At 45.9% G+C, this 18,241-nt stretch overlaps 1 protein-coding gene across 1 annotated transcript in view; it reads right to left on the reverse strand.

Annotated features, from left to right (window-relative positions):
• LAMB1 (laminin subunit beta 1) overlaps positions 1–17,970 on the reverse strand; it is a 73,644-nt gene extending 55,674 nt beyond the window's left edge. The window contains exons 1-7 of the mRNA XM_060157293.1: positions 17,908–17,970; positions 17,656–17,778; positions 16,416–16,591; positions 13,524–13,659; positions 10,334–10,407; positions 2,629–2,817; positions 2,477–2,540 (exon numbers count right to left, since the gene is read on the reverse strand). Of these exons, the coding sequence (XP_060013276.1) occupies positions 2,477–2,540; positions 2,629–2,817; positions 10,334–10,407; positions 13,524–13,659; positions 16,416–16,591; positions 17,656–17,692 (676 nt within the window). The 5' untranslated portion in view covers positions 17,693–17,778; positions 17,908–17,970. The remainder of the gene's footprint in view (positions 1–2,476; positions 2,541–2,628; positions 2,818–10,333; positions 10,408–13,523; positions 13,660–16,415; positions 16,592–17,655; positions 17,779–17,907) is intronic.
• Positions 17,971–18,241: the final 271 nt, after the last annotated feature.

An 18,241-nucleotide genomic window follows, 5' to 3' on the forward strand; every position in this document is an offset into this window, starting at 1 on the left:
GAAGACAATAGAATTATAATGGCAGCACATTCTCCAAGTCCCACAAATTTCACCCTAAAGGAACAGACCGTGAGTCCTTTTACGGACCCAGGAGGTGCTGGTCATGGAGCCTGTGTGGACATTTCTCGCAACTGGATTTTGAGAGCGGGGAGGGCAGGCCTCCCAGAGCTCACTCAGAAATGGCACAGGGCTGCATGTACCATTAAATATGTGTTTGATATCACACTAAGTGAAGGAAGTCAGACAGAGAAAGGCAAATGTCATATGATATCGCTTATATGTGGGATCTAATTTTAAAAAATGATACAGGTGAACTTATTTACAAAACAGAAAGACTTACAGATAACCAAAACAAACTTATGCTCACCAAAGGGGAAACATGGCAGCGGGTGGGGGAGGGATAAATCAGGAGCTTGGGATGAACACACACACATTACTATAGGCAAGACAGATAACCAGCAAGGACCTACTGGATAGCACGGGGAACTCTACTCAATATTCTGGGATAACCTATATGAGAAAACAGTCTGAAAAATAACAAATATATGTACATGTGTAACTGAATCACTTTGCTGTACACCGAAAAGTAACACAACATTGTAAATCAACTATACTCCAATAAAATTAAAAAAATAAAAACTTTAAAATAAATATTTGTTTGACAATAGAACGTACATTCTATGAATTTAATAAATTACAGACCAGACACGGTCTGGGCCATACGTAAAATTAAGTGGGGAAACAGCACTTTTCTGGCAATATTCCCTGGACTTCTTCCATTCTACTCTCCCCTGCTGTGAGCCAGGAAGCGCCACGGGGCTTTGGGTCAAAGGAGGGCCATGCTCCACTGAGAAAAACCAGCAAGACCTCACCCCACCTCTGCTCAACTGACTGCACCTCAGTAGCTGGAGAGGGGGCCTTATCCTCACTCTGAGGTGCAGGACTGGGTCTACAGAAGGCCTGAGTGACAGCTGATGCCACCAACAGTGGCAGCAGTTTCACGGGCCCAACGTTTTCTATGCGTTGGGCACCTTGGTGAGTCATTTATATACGTTACTCATTTTCCGTCCACAACAACCAGAGGTCAATATGACTCTCCATTTACAGATGAAAAAGTAGAAGCTAAAAAAAAGTTGTAAGTAAATGACTTGCCCAAGGTCACAGAGCTCTGATATGCTGGAGCTGGGACTTAAACCCAGCTGTGGCAGACTCCAAAGCCCATGCTGCCTACCAAGATCACAATGTATCTCTGTAAAGACATGAGCCTGGTTGCTGGATGCTGGAAAGCACTCTGCTCTAAGAATCATAACACACGCGTTCAGGATCTCTCATTAAATAGCCACGTCACTTTATACGTGTGAGTCCAACTCTGAGCCTGAGTTGACTCATCTGTGAAATGCAACTGCAACCCTCATCCTAATGAGCACACTGAATATGGCTGAGACCTCAAATTTTCCCCCAGGATTCTTTCTTCTCTTCTTCTTTTGACAATAAGAGCTCTAGCCAAGAGTTAGAGAGCGCACACAGCCACTAGCTAGAGCATCTCACATCTCCTGCGGTGTAGCCAGGGGACTAATTTTGGCCAATGAGGTGTGAACGGATGTGATGTTCGGCTTCAGGTCGCTTGCCCTTTACTTGTCCCCTCCCACAGGTTGGGACAAGGACAGGGTGGGGTTGATGCAGGTCTAACCATGTGGATACAGACTACAAGACAGAGGGAACCTGGGAACCTGGGTGACCTAATGGCTACAGTTGCCAGATTTGGCAATAATAATACAAGGTGCTCGTAACTTTGAATTTCAGATAAACAATTAATCATTGCAGTAGCAATATGTCCCAAATATCACATGGTTATACTAACCACAAATATTGCATGGAATAGGCTCGTACCAGTCACAAATATCACATGGGATATAGTTATCCTAAAAAAATGATTTGTTATTTATCTGAAAGTTCATACTGAACCAGGTGTCATCCTGTATTTTAACTGGTAAGCCTGCTTGCGGCAAGCGAATGGTACTTTATCTGTAAATCTCCCTCGGTGATTTCGTAAGAGAAGTCAACTTTTTTGAGACACTGCATTTTTGGGGACACCTTGTTACAATGGCCTAATCTGTACCTGTATATACATAATTATATATATGTATGTATAATATATGATATATATCATATACGCGATATATATATATATATACACACACACGTCATATATACATGATACTGAGCAATAAATAAGGTATTATGACCAGCATAATGGTTTGGGGTCTTATGACACAAACCTGTTACTCTTATCAAAACGTGTTCCCCTTCAGTGAGGACTGATAACTGCCAATTTCAAGAGCATTGCAAAGAAAGAAGGAAATGCAGAGGGTGGAATTAGCACTTCATATTTAGATTCTGGGTAGCAGTGCTCTGGGTAAGCATTCTCCCATGATTGCTGTTCTTCATTAAAGCTTTTATTTGAAAACAAGCTTACTCTGTATCCTTGGACTGTAAGGATCTTCTATTCTGAAAGCAGGATCTAAAGCACGAAAAATCACCTAAAAATAGATATGAGTAATTGGTATTTTTGCAATGATCAAAAACCAGATTTGTAAGTAGAATGGAAAACAAAAAGAACAAACCAACCTCTCCTTCCGTTGAGGGTTCAATGTCAGAATATCGGGAATCACAAATTATATCATCGACTTTTTTCATGGGGCCGGTGGAAATGCCGGGAAACGAGCTCTCACAATCATAGGCAAAGTATCTGTATACACCCCAGGTTTTTCCAAAGTCGGACGATCGTTCTATCAGCATAGCGGCTGGACGGAATGTCTAAAGGCAGGGTGGAAGAGGCTCATTGGACGCTTTTATTGGTAATCTGTATTTTAAAATCTCAGAGGAAAATGTCATTCAATTGTGTGCCACAAACCCTGACTGCATGTGGTTGGTATTTCAGACTGTGGCTGGATTTCAAATATTTCCAGCTGTTCCATGGAGCCTCTTTTCACAGCAAAGTGTCTCGCCTCTAAATTTTGCGCTTCCTCCCACCCTACCGGAGACTAGCAAGCTGCTCCTCTTCATTTACTTATTTATTTATAAGCTGCTCCTCTTTATAAGCTGATTATAAACAGGCCTTAATAGCATACAAGTTTTGGTGCATTTAGCCACTATTCCCATGACATGACTGCTATAGCTTGAGTGTTCCTTCTTTCATTCATTCGTTTAATCATTCAGTAGATGTGTAATGACAGCTACTCGGTACCAGACAAGGGGTCTACATGCTGTAACTAATGCTGTCCAGTGAGGTACAGGAAGGGGCAGAAATTATTTACAAAACAATTCGTCAAACACTATAATAGAGTCACATGTGGTGTGCTTTGGGAAAACAAGAGGAAGGAATTCCTAACTCAAGAAGCTAGAGAATCCTGCAATTCCAGCTACACACCCCAAAGAACTGAAAACAGGGACTCAGATGGAGACTTGCACATGAACAGTCAGAGCAGCATCACTCACAATCGCCAACAAGCAGAAACCACTCAAGTGTCCATCAGTGGATAAACAGACACACAAAAGGTGATATACACATGCAATGGACTATTATTCGGCAATAAAAAAGAATGAAATTCTGATACTTCCTACAACATGGATGAACCTCAGAAACACTACTCTAAGTGAAATAAGCCAGACACAGAAGAATAACGTGTGATTCCACTTATATGAAACATATGGAATAGGCAAGTACATAGAGACAGAAAGTAGGTTAGATGTTAAGAGAGGCTGGGAAGGGGCTTCCCTGGCACAGTGGTTGAGAGTCCGCCTGCCGATGCAGGGGACACGGGTTCGTGCCCTGGTCCAGGAAGATCCCACATGCCGCGGAGCGGCTGGGCCCGTGAGCCATGGCTGCTGAGCCTGCGCGTCCGGAGCCTGTGCTCCACAACGGGAGAGGCCACAGCAGTGAGAGGCCAGCGTACCGCAAAAAAAAAAAAAAAAAAAAAAAAAAAAAAAAAAAAAAGAGGGGCTGGGAAGAGGGAGTGATGAGGAGCTATTGCTTAATGGGTACAGGGTGTCTACCTGGGGTGATGAAAAAGTGCTGCAGACAGTGGTGTTGGTCACACAACATTGTGAATATACCTACGGCCATCAGAACTGCACATTTAAAAATCGTTAAAAAAGCAAATTCTGTGCTACATATATTTTAGCATGCGCGCACACGCACGCATACACACACACACACACACACACACACACACACAACTAGGGAATGCTTCAGAGAGAAGATGGCATCAAACTTATCTTAAAACGGTAACTGGGTGTTTTCCAGAAAGTGGGTAGAGATGGTTACAGGTGGCAGGAGGGGTTGGTTGGGAAGGAATTTGTTACCATGCTAAGGGGTTTACTTTATCTTTATGCAATGAAGGGGAATACTGAAACATTTAAGTGAACAGAATGAAATGCTTAGATTGCACTTCAGAAAAACAACTCCGGCAGTTACTGGACATGGACAAAACAAGAGACAAGGGAACCAAGTGAACAGAAAAAAGATGAAGGTCTTAACTCAAGCATTACAGTGTGGACTGCGATAAAGGGATGGGATTGACTGCTCTGAAAATTTACTGGAAGTAAAATATGCTGAATTGCACTTGGTGATCAGTTTGATTCCAGTGAAAAGGGAGGGAGAAGAAAGAAACAGGAACCCCTGAGCTTAGGTAGGTGGGCGTGTGTGCTACTACTAACAAAGATACAGAAGAGAAGCAAAGGCATGTAGTTTGGGTCTAGTTACATGCAAGGTCTCAAAATCGAGACGCCCACTGGACAACTGGAAACAGTGGTCTTGGACTCAGCTATGAAAATGGAACTTGAAACATGGATTTGGGAGGCACTGTATACATAATTTGAAACCTCCAAATATTTAATTTCCTCTCAAAAAGAAAAGGACAAGATAAAAGAGAGCCAAGTCAGTGCTCCAACATCAACAAAGCGCTAACAGAAGACAAGAGAGGGGTGCTGGGAACTTTAATCACATTATTTCATTTAACCTTTCATTACGGGCTGAACTGTGTCCTTCCCAAATTCTGATGTTCAAGACCTAATCCCTAGTACCTCAGACTATAACTGTATTTGGAGATAGGGTCTTTAAAAGGGTAATTAAAGTAAAGTGGGGCCACTGGAGTGGACCCTAATCACATAAGACTGGTGTCCTTCTGAGAAGATGACATCAGGACAGACAGGTCCAGACAGAAGACCAGGTGAAGACAGTCATCTAAAAGTCAAGGAGAGAAAGAGGCCACAGAAGAAACCAACTCTGCCGACACCTTGATCTCAAACTTTGTCCCTTGAGAACCCTAGAAAATACATTTCTGTTGTTCAAGCCACCCAGTCTGTGCTACTGTGTTATGGCAGCCCTGGCAAACTAATATACCTTAACAACACATCTGTCCAACAGATGAGGAAATCGAGGCTCAGGGACATTAGTTAACTCGCCAGGTATTGGCAGAGAGATTTCAGTCCAGATTGAACGAAGACCTTTCAAATCCAGGCTGAATGAAGATCTCTTCTGCCTCACTGGCTAATGGTGTAATAGAAGCCTGAAAAATGGATGTCAGAGAGGAAGGAGGAAAAAGACAAGAATTCTGGAAACTGAGGCAGGATGGAGCTTTAGGAGGGTGTGGTGAACAGGGGCAATGGGGAAAAAGAGATGAAGCAGAATGAGCACTAAAAATAGGCAAAAGCTTCAACAGTGATGAACAGGATAAGTGCCTTTCGGGAAGTGGCAGTCGGATGACGATGGAGGAAGATCAAGAAAGTTAAGGCAACTCAGCAAACGGAAGCTCAACAGAGACACTCACTTCTGAATTCAAACCAGTGCTTGACTCACAGATACAGAGAACAAACTAGTGGTTACCAGTGGGGGGCGGGGGAGGGGCGATGGAGGGGTGGGGAAGTGGGAGGCACAAGCTACTTGGTAGAAGACAGGCTCCAGGATGTTTTGTGTTGTACAACACAGGGAGTACGGCCAATATTTTCTAATAACTGTAAATGGAAAGTAACCTTTAAAAATACATAAAAATAGGGCTTCCCTGGTGGCGCAGTGGTTGAGAGTCCGCCTGTCGATGCAGGGGACACGGGTTCGTGCCCCGGTCCGGGAAGATCCCACATCCCGTGGAGCGGCTGGGGCCGTGAGCCATGGCCGCTGAGCCTGCGCGTCCGGAGCCTGTGCTCCGCGGCGGGAGAGGCCGCAGCAGTGAGAGGCCCGCGTACCGCAAAAATAAATAAATAAATAAATAAAAATTTAAAGATTTTTTAAAGAGAGTAAATGTTGGGGGCCAAGACGACCAATACAAGAACTTGAACAGGACCATAAAAAAAAAAATAAAACAAATGCTTGACAGAAATCTGGGTGACAACTAAGGGTGAAAACTAGTACCTGCCCAGCTCTCCTTGCACCATCCTTCATAATCCTGATGGTATTTCTCACGGATAAAAGGAGACAAGGGTAAGGAAATGGAAAGCCACATTTCGACAGATTCCTTGACTTACACATTTACTAGTTGCTCAGGTTTTTTTTTTTAACCTATTCAGAAATATGAGAAAATGATACTTTATTAAACCCAAGAGAGTATTAGACTAAAAATTTTAAACAAAGGGGGGAAAAACCCAATAACTGAACCAAGGCAAACTCCCCAGGGGACCTGCCTCGTGGGTGGCAACACTTTGGAGAGAGACTAGCCTGATGTCTCTGTGGCACAAGACAGCAGAGAGGAAAAGCCTTATAGCCAGTCCTGGTTATGCTTCCTTCTCTCTCCCTTCTGGAACCTTCTGAGTCCCAAAAGGCCATTGACGAGTTATCCAATTTTCTGTGAAGTTAGGAAACTGCTGGAAACTGGGACAACACATTTTACCTACAGAAGGGAAGCCTTTCCATGTTCATTGCTGAGTCACTGACCTTCTCAGGCCTCACACTGCTGCATAGCTGCCTCTGAATTTATACTAAACAAAAGGGCTGTGAGTTTGGAAACCTTTGGCTATGAACAAAAACAGACTATGGATATGTTAACTGGTTTTGCTACCCTAAGAAAATCTAATCCACTTAGTAAACAGCCATGTCCACGCAAACACGAGTTAGAACAAACACACTCTCAATGATCCAGCAATCCCACTCCTGGGCATACACCCAGACAAAACTATAATTCAAAGATACACGCACCCCTGTGTTCATAACAGCACTATTCACAAAAGCCAAGACGTGGAAGCAACCTCAACGTCCATCAACAAATGAATGGATAAAGAAGATGTGGTATATATACACAATGGAATACTACTCAGCCATAAAAATGAATGAAATAATGCCATTTGCAACAGCACAGATGGACCTAGAGATTATCACACTAAGTCAGAAACAGAAAGACAAATACCATATACTATCACCTATTATGTGGAATCTAAAATATGACTCAAATGAACTTATATCTATGAAACAGACTCACAGACGTAGAGAACAGACTTGTGACTGCCAAGGGGGAGGGGGTTGGGATGGACTGGGAGTTTGGGATTAGTAGATGCAAACTATTATATACAGAACGGATAAACAACAAGGTCCTACTGTATAGCACAGGGAAGTATATTCAATATCCTGTGATAAACCATAATGGAAAAGAATACATATATACATTTCGTTTTCATAATGGAATCACTTTGCTATACAGCAGAACTTAACAGAACATTGTAAACCAACTATACTTCAATAAAATAAATTTAAAAAAAAAGGAATAATCACACTCTTCATCCTCGACCCCTACCTGTCCTCACCACTCAATGGTATCACCACCCTCCTAGTTCCCCAGCTTGGACATCTCAGTAATTTTTGATTCATCCCTGCCTTCTGCTGTCTGCTTCTACTCCTTCTCCAATTCATGGCTGAGTCTTTGATTCTAAAGGGTCCGACTGACTCCCTTAGAAAACAAGGGCTCTCCTCTCGGCAATGACTCTCCAAGGCAACAGTAGCAGAGGGTAGCAGAGAGGGTAGCAAGGGGCGACGTGGGACTGGGAAAAGCTCTCCAAGTCACACTGTCAGGACTCCGGGTTGCAGCAGGAGGCTTGCTCCTACTTGACAGCCACAGGCAGCCTTTGCGTTAACACCACCCCTGCCTAAGTCAGTTCCAGCTCCCCCTTACCGCTGACCTTGAGAGCCCCCTGCCTCTGTGCCCTCTCATCTCCATGCCCCAGGCCCTCCTCTGTATTTCCTCTTGGCTCCCTTCCTGAAACGCAGGTCTCATTTCCTGTCGATGGCTCCCCATTTTCTATAAAGTTCACACCCCTCAGCAAGGAAGCAAAGTCCTTCTGTCTGTAACCTTACTTCCCGCTCCTCCCTTCACTAGCCCAAGTTCAAGGTACATCTACATAGTACGTGTTGAACAAACTCTGCCCGAACTGTCCCACCACTAGAGCTTTGCTCTCACACTGCCAAGAAGGGTTTTTCTTCTACCTGCTCTCCCTAAAGTCATGCTCACTCTTCCTGGCCCAGGTCAAGTGCAATCTCAGTCCCCTCTTCGAAAAGCTTTCTCCTTTATCCCAGGCAAAAATGAATCTCACCCTCCTCCCTGCCCACGTACTTTATCCGAACTTCTGCTATAGCAGTGAGCACATCCTACCTTGTATTGTAAGTTATTTGCAAGTACATATTTCTCCCCTAAAAGACTGGAGCTTCCGGACAGCGCAGAGCAGGAACATGCTATCTTTAAAATCTAAGGCAGTTTCTTACAAACAGAAGATGACTGAATTCATTTATCCACTTATTTAGGCCGTATTTGTAAAGCAATTACTACATGCCAAGCATCAGCATATATAAAAGCATTCAGGCTCCCACTATATGCCAGGGTGGTAAGATCATCCCTATAATGCAGGCGTTATTTTTCTTCCCATTTTACCAAAGAGGAAGGAGAAGCTCTGGCCACACACGCCAGTAAGGGACAGAATGGGGAGTCACACCCAAATCTGTGCAATCCTGTAGATGTTGCTTTTCACACGTGAACTAGGGGCCCAAAGGATGAGTTGTGCCAACTTGTACCCATTCTTTAGGTCTCAGTTTAATCACCACCTCCTCTGTCTGACTTTCAGCACTTCTGCACAGAATTTCATCTTTGGCCCATTGTACTCACTTGAATGAGTATTCAACTACAGGATATGTGCCCACCCGACTTTTGGATATAAACGAACTACCCATAAAAGGTAGTTTTACCTTTTAAAAGGAGAAAACGAACAAAGTAAAAGACAGGACCATAAACATTCATAAAGACGATTTTGAGTACTTTTAGGTGTCCCATAACGTGGAGGCAACATCCGAAGCTGAGTCTCACTTCTAACTGCCAGGTTGAGCACGTGGCCAATGAAGGGACAAGGCGTGGTTTAGGAAAAGTCCTCCCTAATCCCTCGCGGGACCAGGTGCCACCGTGTAAACCTTCCCCCCGCCCACCCCAACCAGCAACAGCAGGTTCCCGTGGAGGAGCAAGGGGATGAAGAGCTCAGGCCTGGGGACCAGCAGCCCAGCAACCTTCCTAGTCACGCTGTGACTTCCACGCCCACCCCTGGCCCTTGGCCGCCCAGGCTTAGGCAGAGGACACAAGCAAGACTTTCATGGCTACCCGCCCACACTGTAAACCTACCCCTGGCACCTTTTCCAAACCTGAGAAGGTGTAGATAAGGCCCCCAACTGAAAACGATTCAAAAGTGATTTTAATCTGAGAAGCAATAAGTAAATTATAGGTTTTGTGTGCACCAACATGTACTTTAAGCCATGTGAAGCCTGTCATTTCCAGGCAGCTGCTTAAGAAGAAACAAAGGGACTTTGTACACAGACATTCCCTAGTCCTGGAGTCATTTTACATCTCTCAAAGAAAAAGGATGGGAAAAATCCACGTTGAAGAAGGGAAGCACATTTCTTAAGGAACTCAAAAACCATTCCCACATATTTTGCAAAACCTTGAAAACTAAAGATAATACACTTCCTTTTCAGTTACCAAAGTCAGCATTAAAACATCAACCCAAGGGAGCAGGGACTGATTCTCCAGATGTCTTACTATGATTTGGGAGCAGGTCAAAGCTGCCTGTCTCCATGGGGAAATAAACAGATATCTAATTAAAAGTTTACAGTCGAATCATCTTAGAACAGTGACTCTCTCTACTTACGGCCATGAAGAGAGAGTATCTGTTAGGCATAGTTCTTCATGCCCATGTTGAAAAGCTGTTCAATTATCCCAATTTATAGAAATAATAATGTTTAGGTTCCTACTGAGGCCAAGCCGCAACAGCCATCGATTCTGAAAGGGGAATTTGTGAGAAAGTTAGACCTTACCTTGAAGGTCATGATGAGATGAGTGAAATGGAATTCTGCTTCCAAATCCAGTTGGATGGTTACATTTTCCACGCCTATAGGAGATTTTTTTGAAAAGACAAAAGGAAACAGCAAGGTAAACGGGAAATCTGTGAACAACTGAGACAATTCTCTTCAAGTATCCTTAGGCTCCGCATAGGAGTTCTCTCTGCGGTCCATCTTAAGCAGAAGGTAAGATAAATAATGATAAAACCCTGGCTTGATTCAGGCGATGGAGCACATCTCAGAATGATTCTTCAGTTGTTCATCAATCATTCTGGAGTTCAACGTATTGAATGTATTCCCTGGAACAAGACATCTGGCAGAATGTCAGAATGACAGCCTTTAGTTGCTGTCAAGAAAGACATCTTTTGCTTAGGAAAAAAATGAAAAGTCTTCCCAACCCACTTAGCCAAGGGACTTTCTCAAAGGCGAAACAAGAGGGGGCACTTCCTGTGCACAGTAGGGGTTCAGCTTTGCTGTCTGAAGCCCAGGAACACAATCCTCTTCCAGTCGACACAAACATATTCCTTTTGTTCTGTGCAGCAGCAAAGAAAACAAATAAGAGTCCACAACGTTTTGTGAGTTACACTCCAATTTAGAAAAACCTATCCCTGACGGAGAAGGCTTTGGGTGCATTTCCACAACCGAGAAACAATGCCAAAGAGACAAAGAATGGGTCAAATAAATAAACTGGCCCAGAACAAATACTAACATCTTCCCTTTCAGGGGAAAGCCTGAACAAACAAATGAGCCTCTGCACTATGCCCTGGGGGTCAATCCACTGGAATTCCAGGGACGGAAAGCACCTCCTCCCCAATCTCTTGGGCCCTCAAGCCTGCCTGTTTAGCGAAGGAGACCTTTCCACATTTCCTGTGCTCCAGAGAGCTTTTGGGGGTCCATCTTCTGAAGCAAAAGAAGTCTTAAATGCAGGAAGACAGGAATGTGTCGGGATGAATGATGTCACAGGCTGGTGTATTTTCGGGAAATCAGTAGGACTTTTGAAATAAACTCTCCCACTGGACAACTGCCAAGTCAATTGGGGATGGGGGTGGGGGGGAAGTGGCCACTGGAACGGATATGAGTTAGTTGGAATGTTAAAGAAAAACATAGCCGTGCTAACTAACCTTATCTAACTTATTAGAAAGAAACTGTACTACAAACCTACTCTCCACAACAAGGTTAGCTAAGCAACTATCTGTCTCTCCTTTCCCAGGCTTTTAAAAACCTGCACTATTTGTTTAAAATGAAGAGATAACGAAATAGCGTAAAGTACAAGAAAGACTAGGACCAGTTCTGTAACATAAGAACATATCCGGCAATGTGGGCTTGAAAAGCGCATTCCATTTTAGATTCCTAACCTGATAAAGCACTGCAGGGTTTTTTTTGTTTTTGTTTTTTTTTTAAATATGGGAAGAAAAATCTACGGAGAAAAGAAATGAGATCATTCTTCTATGGTGTACTTGATTTCTGTCGGACCTAGTAGTAAAGCATCAGGAGGGGTAAGTTAAAAGTAGGTGCACATTCCAAGACTGTTTCTGGGCCTGAGCACTGATAATTTAACACGTCACATCACGTAAAGCTCATCTTGGACAAAACATAAATAGATAAAATCACATTCCTAAACAAAGTCTTCACTTGTGACCTATCAGACAGCAGAGAGATGAGAGGGGACAGTAACATTCAGTCTGACTTTCTAAAACTAAGTTCCATCCATCTAATCTCATCTGATCTCTTGTGACAGAGTGACAGCGCCCTCAAACCCCTCTATTTGAAAATCCCTTCTTTCTGGCATTTGGCCTCTTTTGTCCCACAAACTCAAAGTTGTAGAGACTGATTAAGTCCTGATGTAACCAAGAAAAACCCTCCTCTAGAACAACAGCACGTGATGAACTATTTTACTGTCTCTCAACTTGATACTGATGTTGAGGCATCCTTCTTCTAATTGTCTTTCGGTCTCACTGGAAAAAGGTGGACAGTCAGAGACAGCCCACATTTGTCATAAGCTCTATATGGTTCAGAAGTCCCAGGCTTTCTCTGCCCAGGCTTAGAATCACTTCTTTGAGAGTCCTTTCTCATAAATGTTTTGTAAAAAAGATCTAGTGGTCGGGACTTCCCTGGTGGCGCAGTGGTTAAGAATCCGCCTGCAAATGCACGGGACATGGGTTCGATCCCTGACCTGGGAAGATCCCACATGCCGTGAAGCAACTAAGCCCGTATGCCACAACTACTGAGCCTGTGCTCTAGAGCCCTCGAGCCACAACTACTGAGCCCTCGAGCCACAACTACTGAGCCCACATGCCGCAAGTACTGAGGCCCGCACGCCTAGAGCCCGTGCTCCACAAAAAGAGAAGCCACCGCAATGAGAAGCCTGCACACCGCAATGAAGAGTAACCCCTGCTCGTTGCAACTAGAGAAAGGTCACGCGCACCGACATAGACCCAACGCAGCCAAAAATAAATTAATCAAAAACAAAAGCTCTAATGGTAACACTGTTAATGACAAACACATTAACTCTACCTTTAATCCTCAAATTTCAGAATTCAAGTTTGAAACAAATGCAAAACTAATTTGGGCTTAGTTGTACCACAACAGTATCATATTTGATGAATTTATTAAACCAAAACCCAAGAGGCAAAGAAAGGAAAAACGGTGGGATTCACACACTCACTGGAAAAGCTGACTTGGGGTCATTATCCACGTTGAGTCTGAAAAACTACATCTAATGTACACTCAGAGTACTATGATTAAATGTTCTCTAGATGGAAAGAAGATGGTGGGCGTTGATTCTGCCCTTTCCTTTGGGGTTGATGAAAATGAAAGATGCTGTTTTGTGGAGGAATAAGGGCCTGAGATGATACAGGGCCTTTCCACACCCTCCCCAGACTGCCCCCGGCCCATGCCCACGCTCCCCAAGGCCCCCTCAGTATGAAGACTATGAAATACTCCTTTGGTCTCGCATGAAAGACCTCTTTCTTATAGGAAGTGCATACTTCAGGAAGAAAGATCGGATTTTATCAAGAGAAGTTAGTGCTTCAGGCAGTAAATCTGTCAAAGGCCATAATTCCAGGATAGAGAAACCAATCGTAATTACAAACACCCAGGAGCCCGTAAACCCCTTCCAGGTGACCCATCACACTCTTTGGAACTTATCCCCATACCAACCACATACCATTTTCGGATTGCCACCAGATCTTAAGACGGTTTGGAGCAAATGTCGTGACCACATTTTCAATGAGATGACTGTCAGGGTTCAGGGTTTCATGATAAGGATCTTGTGAATTGCATATGAAGCATTTTTTGTCCTCCTGAAAGCAAAGTCAGTTCTATGAGTCTAGGAAGCAATTGCGCGTGCACACACACCAAAATCAAGCCCACGATACAAAAACCCAACCTACTTGCTTCAAGAAAAATGCATGTGCCAAAATTACTTAAATGACCTGTCATACGTCTTTCACTTTTTAACTTAACTGAGTATGAAATACTCCTGAAATTTTCCTCTTCTCTTGCAACTTCAAGGTCAAAAGTAGAAGGCGGCATTGTTTCCACAAGCTATTAATTTAATCAAAATGAAAGTTCTAGGCTTAAGTCTTAATCTCAGTGAATAACTGGAGAAGTTTACTCTTGAAGCAAACTGCTGAGGAGCTTTTAGAGAATTTTTGCTGACATAAAGGAAACTGAAAATAAAAAGAGAACAGTTCAATTGGCCTGATTTTCAAAAACCTATATAAAGCAGAAACCAGTTATTAGGCAGACGTATTTAAGCAGCTTTGGGAACTACAGATAAAGATTTCTTAGCTTCTCCTCTGCCCCAGCAGTGAATTCGCAGTGGCAGCGAGCAGGCTAGCCTACAAACTGCTCAGAATATCCAGGAAGAGGACACCAGACTCTCATGTTGGGAGCACTGAAAACTGGGACCAATTCAAAGAACGCCAAATTGGACCCGAACTAAAAATATACTTTAGGTTTTAGAGTAGCTTTGAACTTCTCTCTTCTCACTTTCCTTTTCCTTAAAATGAGGGTCACAGCCAAAAGAGCCCTCATTGCACTGCATCACTGTGAATTATAAACAGCATCACTTAAAGTTTCCTTTTCCACATAAGGCTTTGCTCTCTAAGATTTTCTGAAATGCATATTACTCTTAGGTCTGAAAGTGACACTGAGATGGAAATCTAGAGACCCACACACATCTTACAAACAACATTTAAGCAAGGGGGGTAATCTTATAAGGACAGTATCAACTGACTGTACTTTTTTTGTTTGTATTTATTTAGCTAGCTATTACTTATCACCCTCCTCCCAAAAGGATTTAGAGACTGGCAAGATGTACCAACTAGAAGTCAGGAATACAATGGGACCCTAGACAAAATACTTACGGCTTCCTGCCTCAATTTTTCACCTGTTCAACATCTGAGAGAAGTACACACCCAGGGCCTTTCTCTAGTCTCTAATATCTGTGAAGAGTCCTCCACAATTTCACGGCTAATCACATAAACCAGAGAGTCTGGCTCTACTTGCTTTTAAGGCAAATAATCCAATTCTCATTCTGGTCAAAGCTGGTTTCAGGATCTGGTGACTCATTTACAGGATGCCCTGGCCTCGGAGGTTAAATGTTAGCATAATATTTTGGGTAAAATTTACATGCTAATATTAGAAAAGGTAACATCAACTGCCTTCAGTAACTTGTAGCCAAGGAAACTAATACTGGAGAACAATTACCAGAACTTAAAAAAAGTTTAATTACAGCCTCCCTTCTAATCAGGAGGAAGCAGTCTAGACATCTCCGTATAAACCTGGAAGCAAGTAAGTGGAATCCACTTTACCACATTCCTTTGGTTTAATTTATCAGGTCTCCAGAATGGGCTCTCCTCCTGCTTTGTAAACGTGACTCCATTTGAAGGCATCTGCCTGCAAACCACACGGTATTCTGTCCCACTCCTGAAGGGCAGATCTGCAGGCGGGTGCAGTGACCAAGTTTCGAACAAGTGGCTTGGCACTTGCCCTGCGCAGGAGATTAAGCCCTTATGCTGGCTTTAGAGGCCAGAGATACCTGCCTCCCTTTTCAAAATCAAGGAAAGGGATTTTGATTCTCGGTGGTTTATGCTTTGAGCCTTCTTTTAAAATTACGTTTTATTAAAAACGTGACTTTTGGGGCTTCCCTGGTGGCGCAGTGGTTGAGAGTCCGCCTGCCGATGCAGGGGACACGGGTTCGCGCCCCGGTCCGGGAAGATCCCACATGCCGCGGAGCGGCTGGGGCCGTGAGCCATGGCCGCTGAGCCTGCGCGTCCAGAGCCTGTGCTCCACAACGGGAGAGGCCACAACAGTGAGAAGCCGGTGTACCACCAAAAAAACAAAACAACAACAAAAAACGTGACCTTTGAAAGCTAGGATCTGGGTCTACTTTTAGAAACAGATAACACTCGGAAATTTCATTTTGGTCCTCCTCTATCGGGTACCATGGCAACCAGGGCATTCTGAAAAAGCAAGCATCTGATTCTGCTATCTAATGGAAGTAGATGGGAACAACACCAAATGAGGAGACAAAAACATTGGAGTGTTTTTCTCCATGACGGGAGTGACCTTGCAAGGTGTCTGTCAGTGCTGGAATACTCTTTATCCAAGTGAAAGATTTGGGAAAAGGCCAAGATCACCACTCAGTATATAAAAAAGAAGAGGTTAAACCACCTTTTATATACATTTCCAAAAAGAAAAGGATTAAAAAACAAACCAAACCAACCAACAAAAAAAAAAGACACGGGTCTTTTAGACGCCCGGGTCTTTTAGAGGTCAGGGCTTGGGGGCAGGGCCACCAGATCTGTCTGCAGCCCTGCCTTTCCACATTGACTGTGGCCGCGGCAGGAAATGTTTGGCGGATGCAACTGTGCAAACTGTGAGCCACCACAGTGCAAAAGGGTGAGAGCTACCAGCCTAATCCCGGGACTCCCTGGCTGCGGCGCTTCCTATCTGGATCGCTGGCAGGATGCGGAGTCCCCTGGGCCTTCCCCTTCGGTCTGGACTGGAGGAGGCTCGCGCGCGCAGAGCCTGGAGCCATCTCTCCCCTCACCTGGAGGTGGCTGACGATACAGTAAGGCTCGGGTTTGTACAGCCCACAGGTCGAGGTCACCGAGAGCTTCTGGGCTCGGCCGATGAGAAGGTCGCCGGTGGCCGGGTAGCAGCTGCCCTCCGCGCAGCCGTAGCTGAACTCGGGTTCTTGAGCACTCACTTGGGCTCCGCACAGGGCTGTGGAAGGGTCAGGCAACAGGGTAGGGCACAAGCAGGGAGCGGGCCCCAGCAAAGGGAATAAGCAGGGGCGGGGAGAGAGTAGATTCAGAAAAAAAGCAGGATACACAGAAAAGAGACTCAATGGGGAGATGATCGAGGCCGGGAAGGCAGGACGCGGAGAGGAGGATTCAGACAGAAACAGAGACGTCAAGTTTGTCCAGCAGCCAAGAGCATCACTCCCAGGAAACCCACCTACACTCGCGCCCACCCTAATCTGCCCGGGAAGCAGCTCCGGGCACTTCGACACGCCTGGACCTGGGCGCAGGGAGGCAGGTGGCCAAACGCCGCACACCCGTACTCGCGCACGTGTGTGTCTGTGAACCCGCGCGCACGCGGCAGCCTGTATATCCTCAGCGTGACAGCGCGTGTGTGTGCGCGGAAATCTGTGAGCGTGCGGGCGCGTGAGTGTGTGTGCATGCACGCTCGGAAGACGCGGGCGCTTCGCCCGGCGACGGGGGATGGTGGGGCTCGCGGGGGACGCCACTCTCCCGAGCGAGGGGCCGGTGGACAGTCCCTGCGGCTTTGGATTGGCTTCAACAATTCGTCATTCCGGGGACGCTCCCGGTCCAGCTGTTTCTGGCGCCATCCGGGGGCAAACAGCGATGCTTAATTAAAGCCACATGGCCCCAATCTGTTCCCAGGACGATGCCTGCGCTCAGCTCGCGGCACTTTCCCGGAAAACGGGCTCCTAGCGAGCCCTCCACCCCATGAAGCCTGACCCCAGCGACGGAGAGACCCACCAAGAAAAGGCCGGAGATGCCAAGCCCAGAAAGGCAGCCGCGGGAGCACCCGGAGCTCTGGCACAGCCCCCCGCGATGCAGTCGCCTGCGGTCCTCGCACACCGTCCCCGGCTACCACCCAGGGCGCTGGCGTTTAATCCCAGCGCAGAATTTCCACCGGGCCCCTCTCCCGATGCCCCCTCCCGATCCCCCAGGCTCCCCCGAAGCTGGGACCAACAGCTTGGTTTATTCTTTCCCCGCGTCCAAGCCCACGCCCTTCCCCCACCGTTTCCTCGGAATTACCTAAGAAACTGAACGCGAACATCTGGAGCCGCCCCATGGCCAGTCCCTGCAGCCGAGGGGACACAGCAGAGGAGGGGAGGACACGGCCGCCGAGCCGCCGGCTCTTTTCCGCCGTCTTCCTTTCTGGAGAGGGGGAGAAAAAAATAAGGCAAATATTCAGGGAGAAGAGAGGGGCCCTCGCATTTCCTGCCGCTCCCACGGAAGCGGGGGGATGGGGAGGGAAAAATCGCGCCGCCACTTTGTTCTCCTCACCCGGCGGGGCGAGCGCTCTCCCGGCTCCTGGCAGCCCCGGAGCCCAAAGAAGGGAATTAGAAAGTTTCGCCCTGGGAGGAACCGAGGGTGGCGCCTCTGCTCATGCGCACACGGGGAGCCGGGGCGGAGGGGGCGGGCGGCCCCGACTTGGCGGGGAGGGGGTGAGGGCCAGGTCCAACCCTCCCCCGGCGCCTCTTTTGTTTTAAGGCCGCATCTGTGGACGCGGCGGGGCTGTGGCTCTTAACGTTCCCTGCGCAGAGCTGAGGGGCGGCCGCAGGGTGCGCGTCCCCAGCGGTGCGCAGGGCAGGGGCAGGAGGTGCTCGGATCGCAGGCG

Source organism: Lagenorhynchus albirostris, chromosome 8 (assembly GCF_949774975.1).
Source record: "Lagenorhynchus albirostris chromosome 8, mLagAlb1.1, whole genome shotgun sequence".
In the NCBI taxonomy this organism is placed as follows: Eukaryota; Metazoa; Chordata; class Mammalia; order Artiodactyla; family Delphinidae; genus Lagenorhynchus; species Lagenorhynchus albirostris.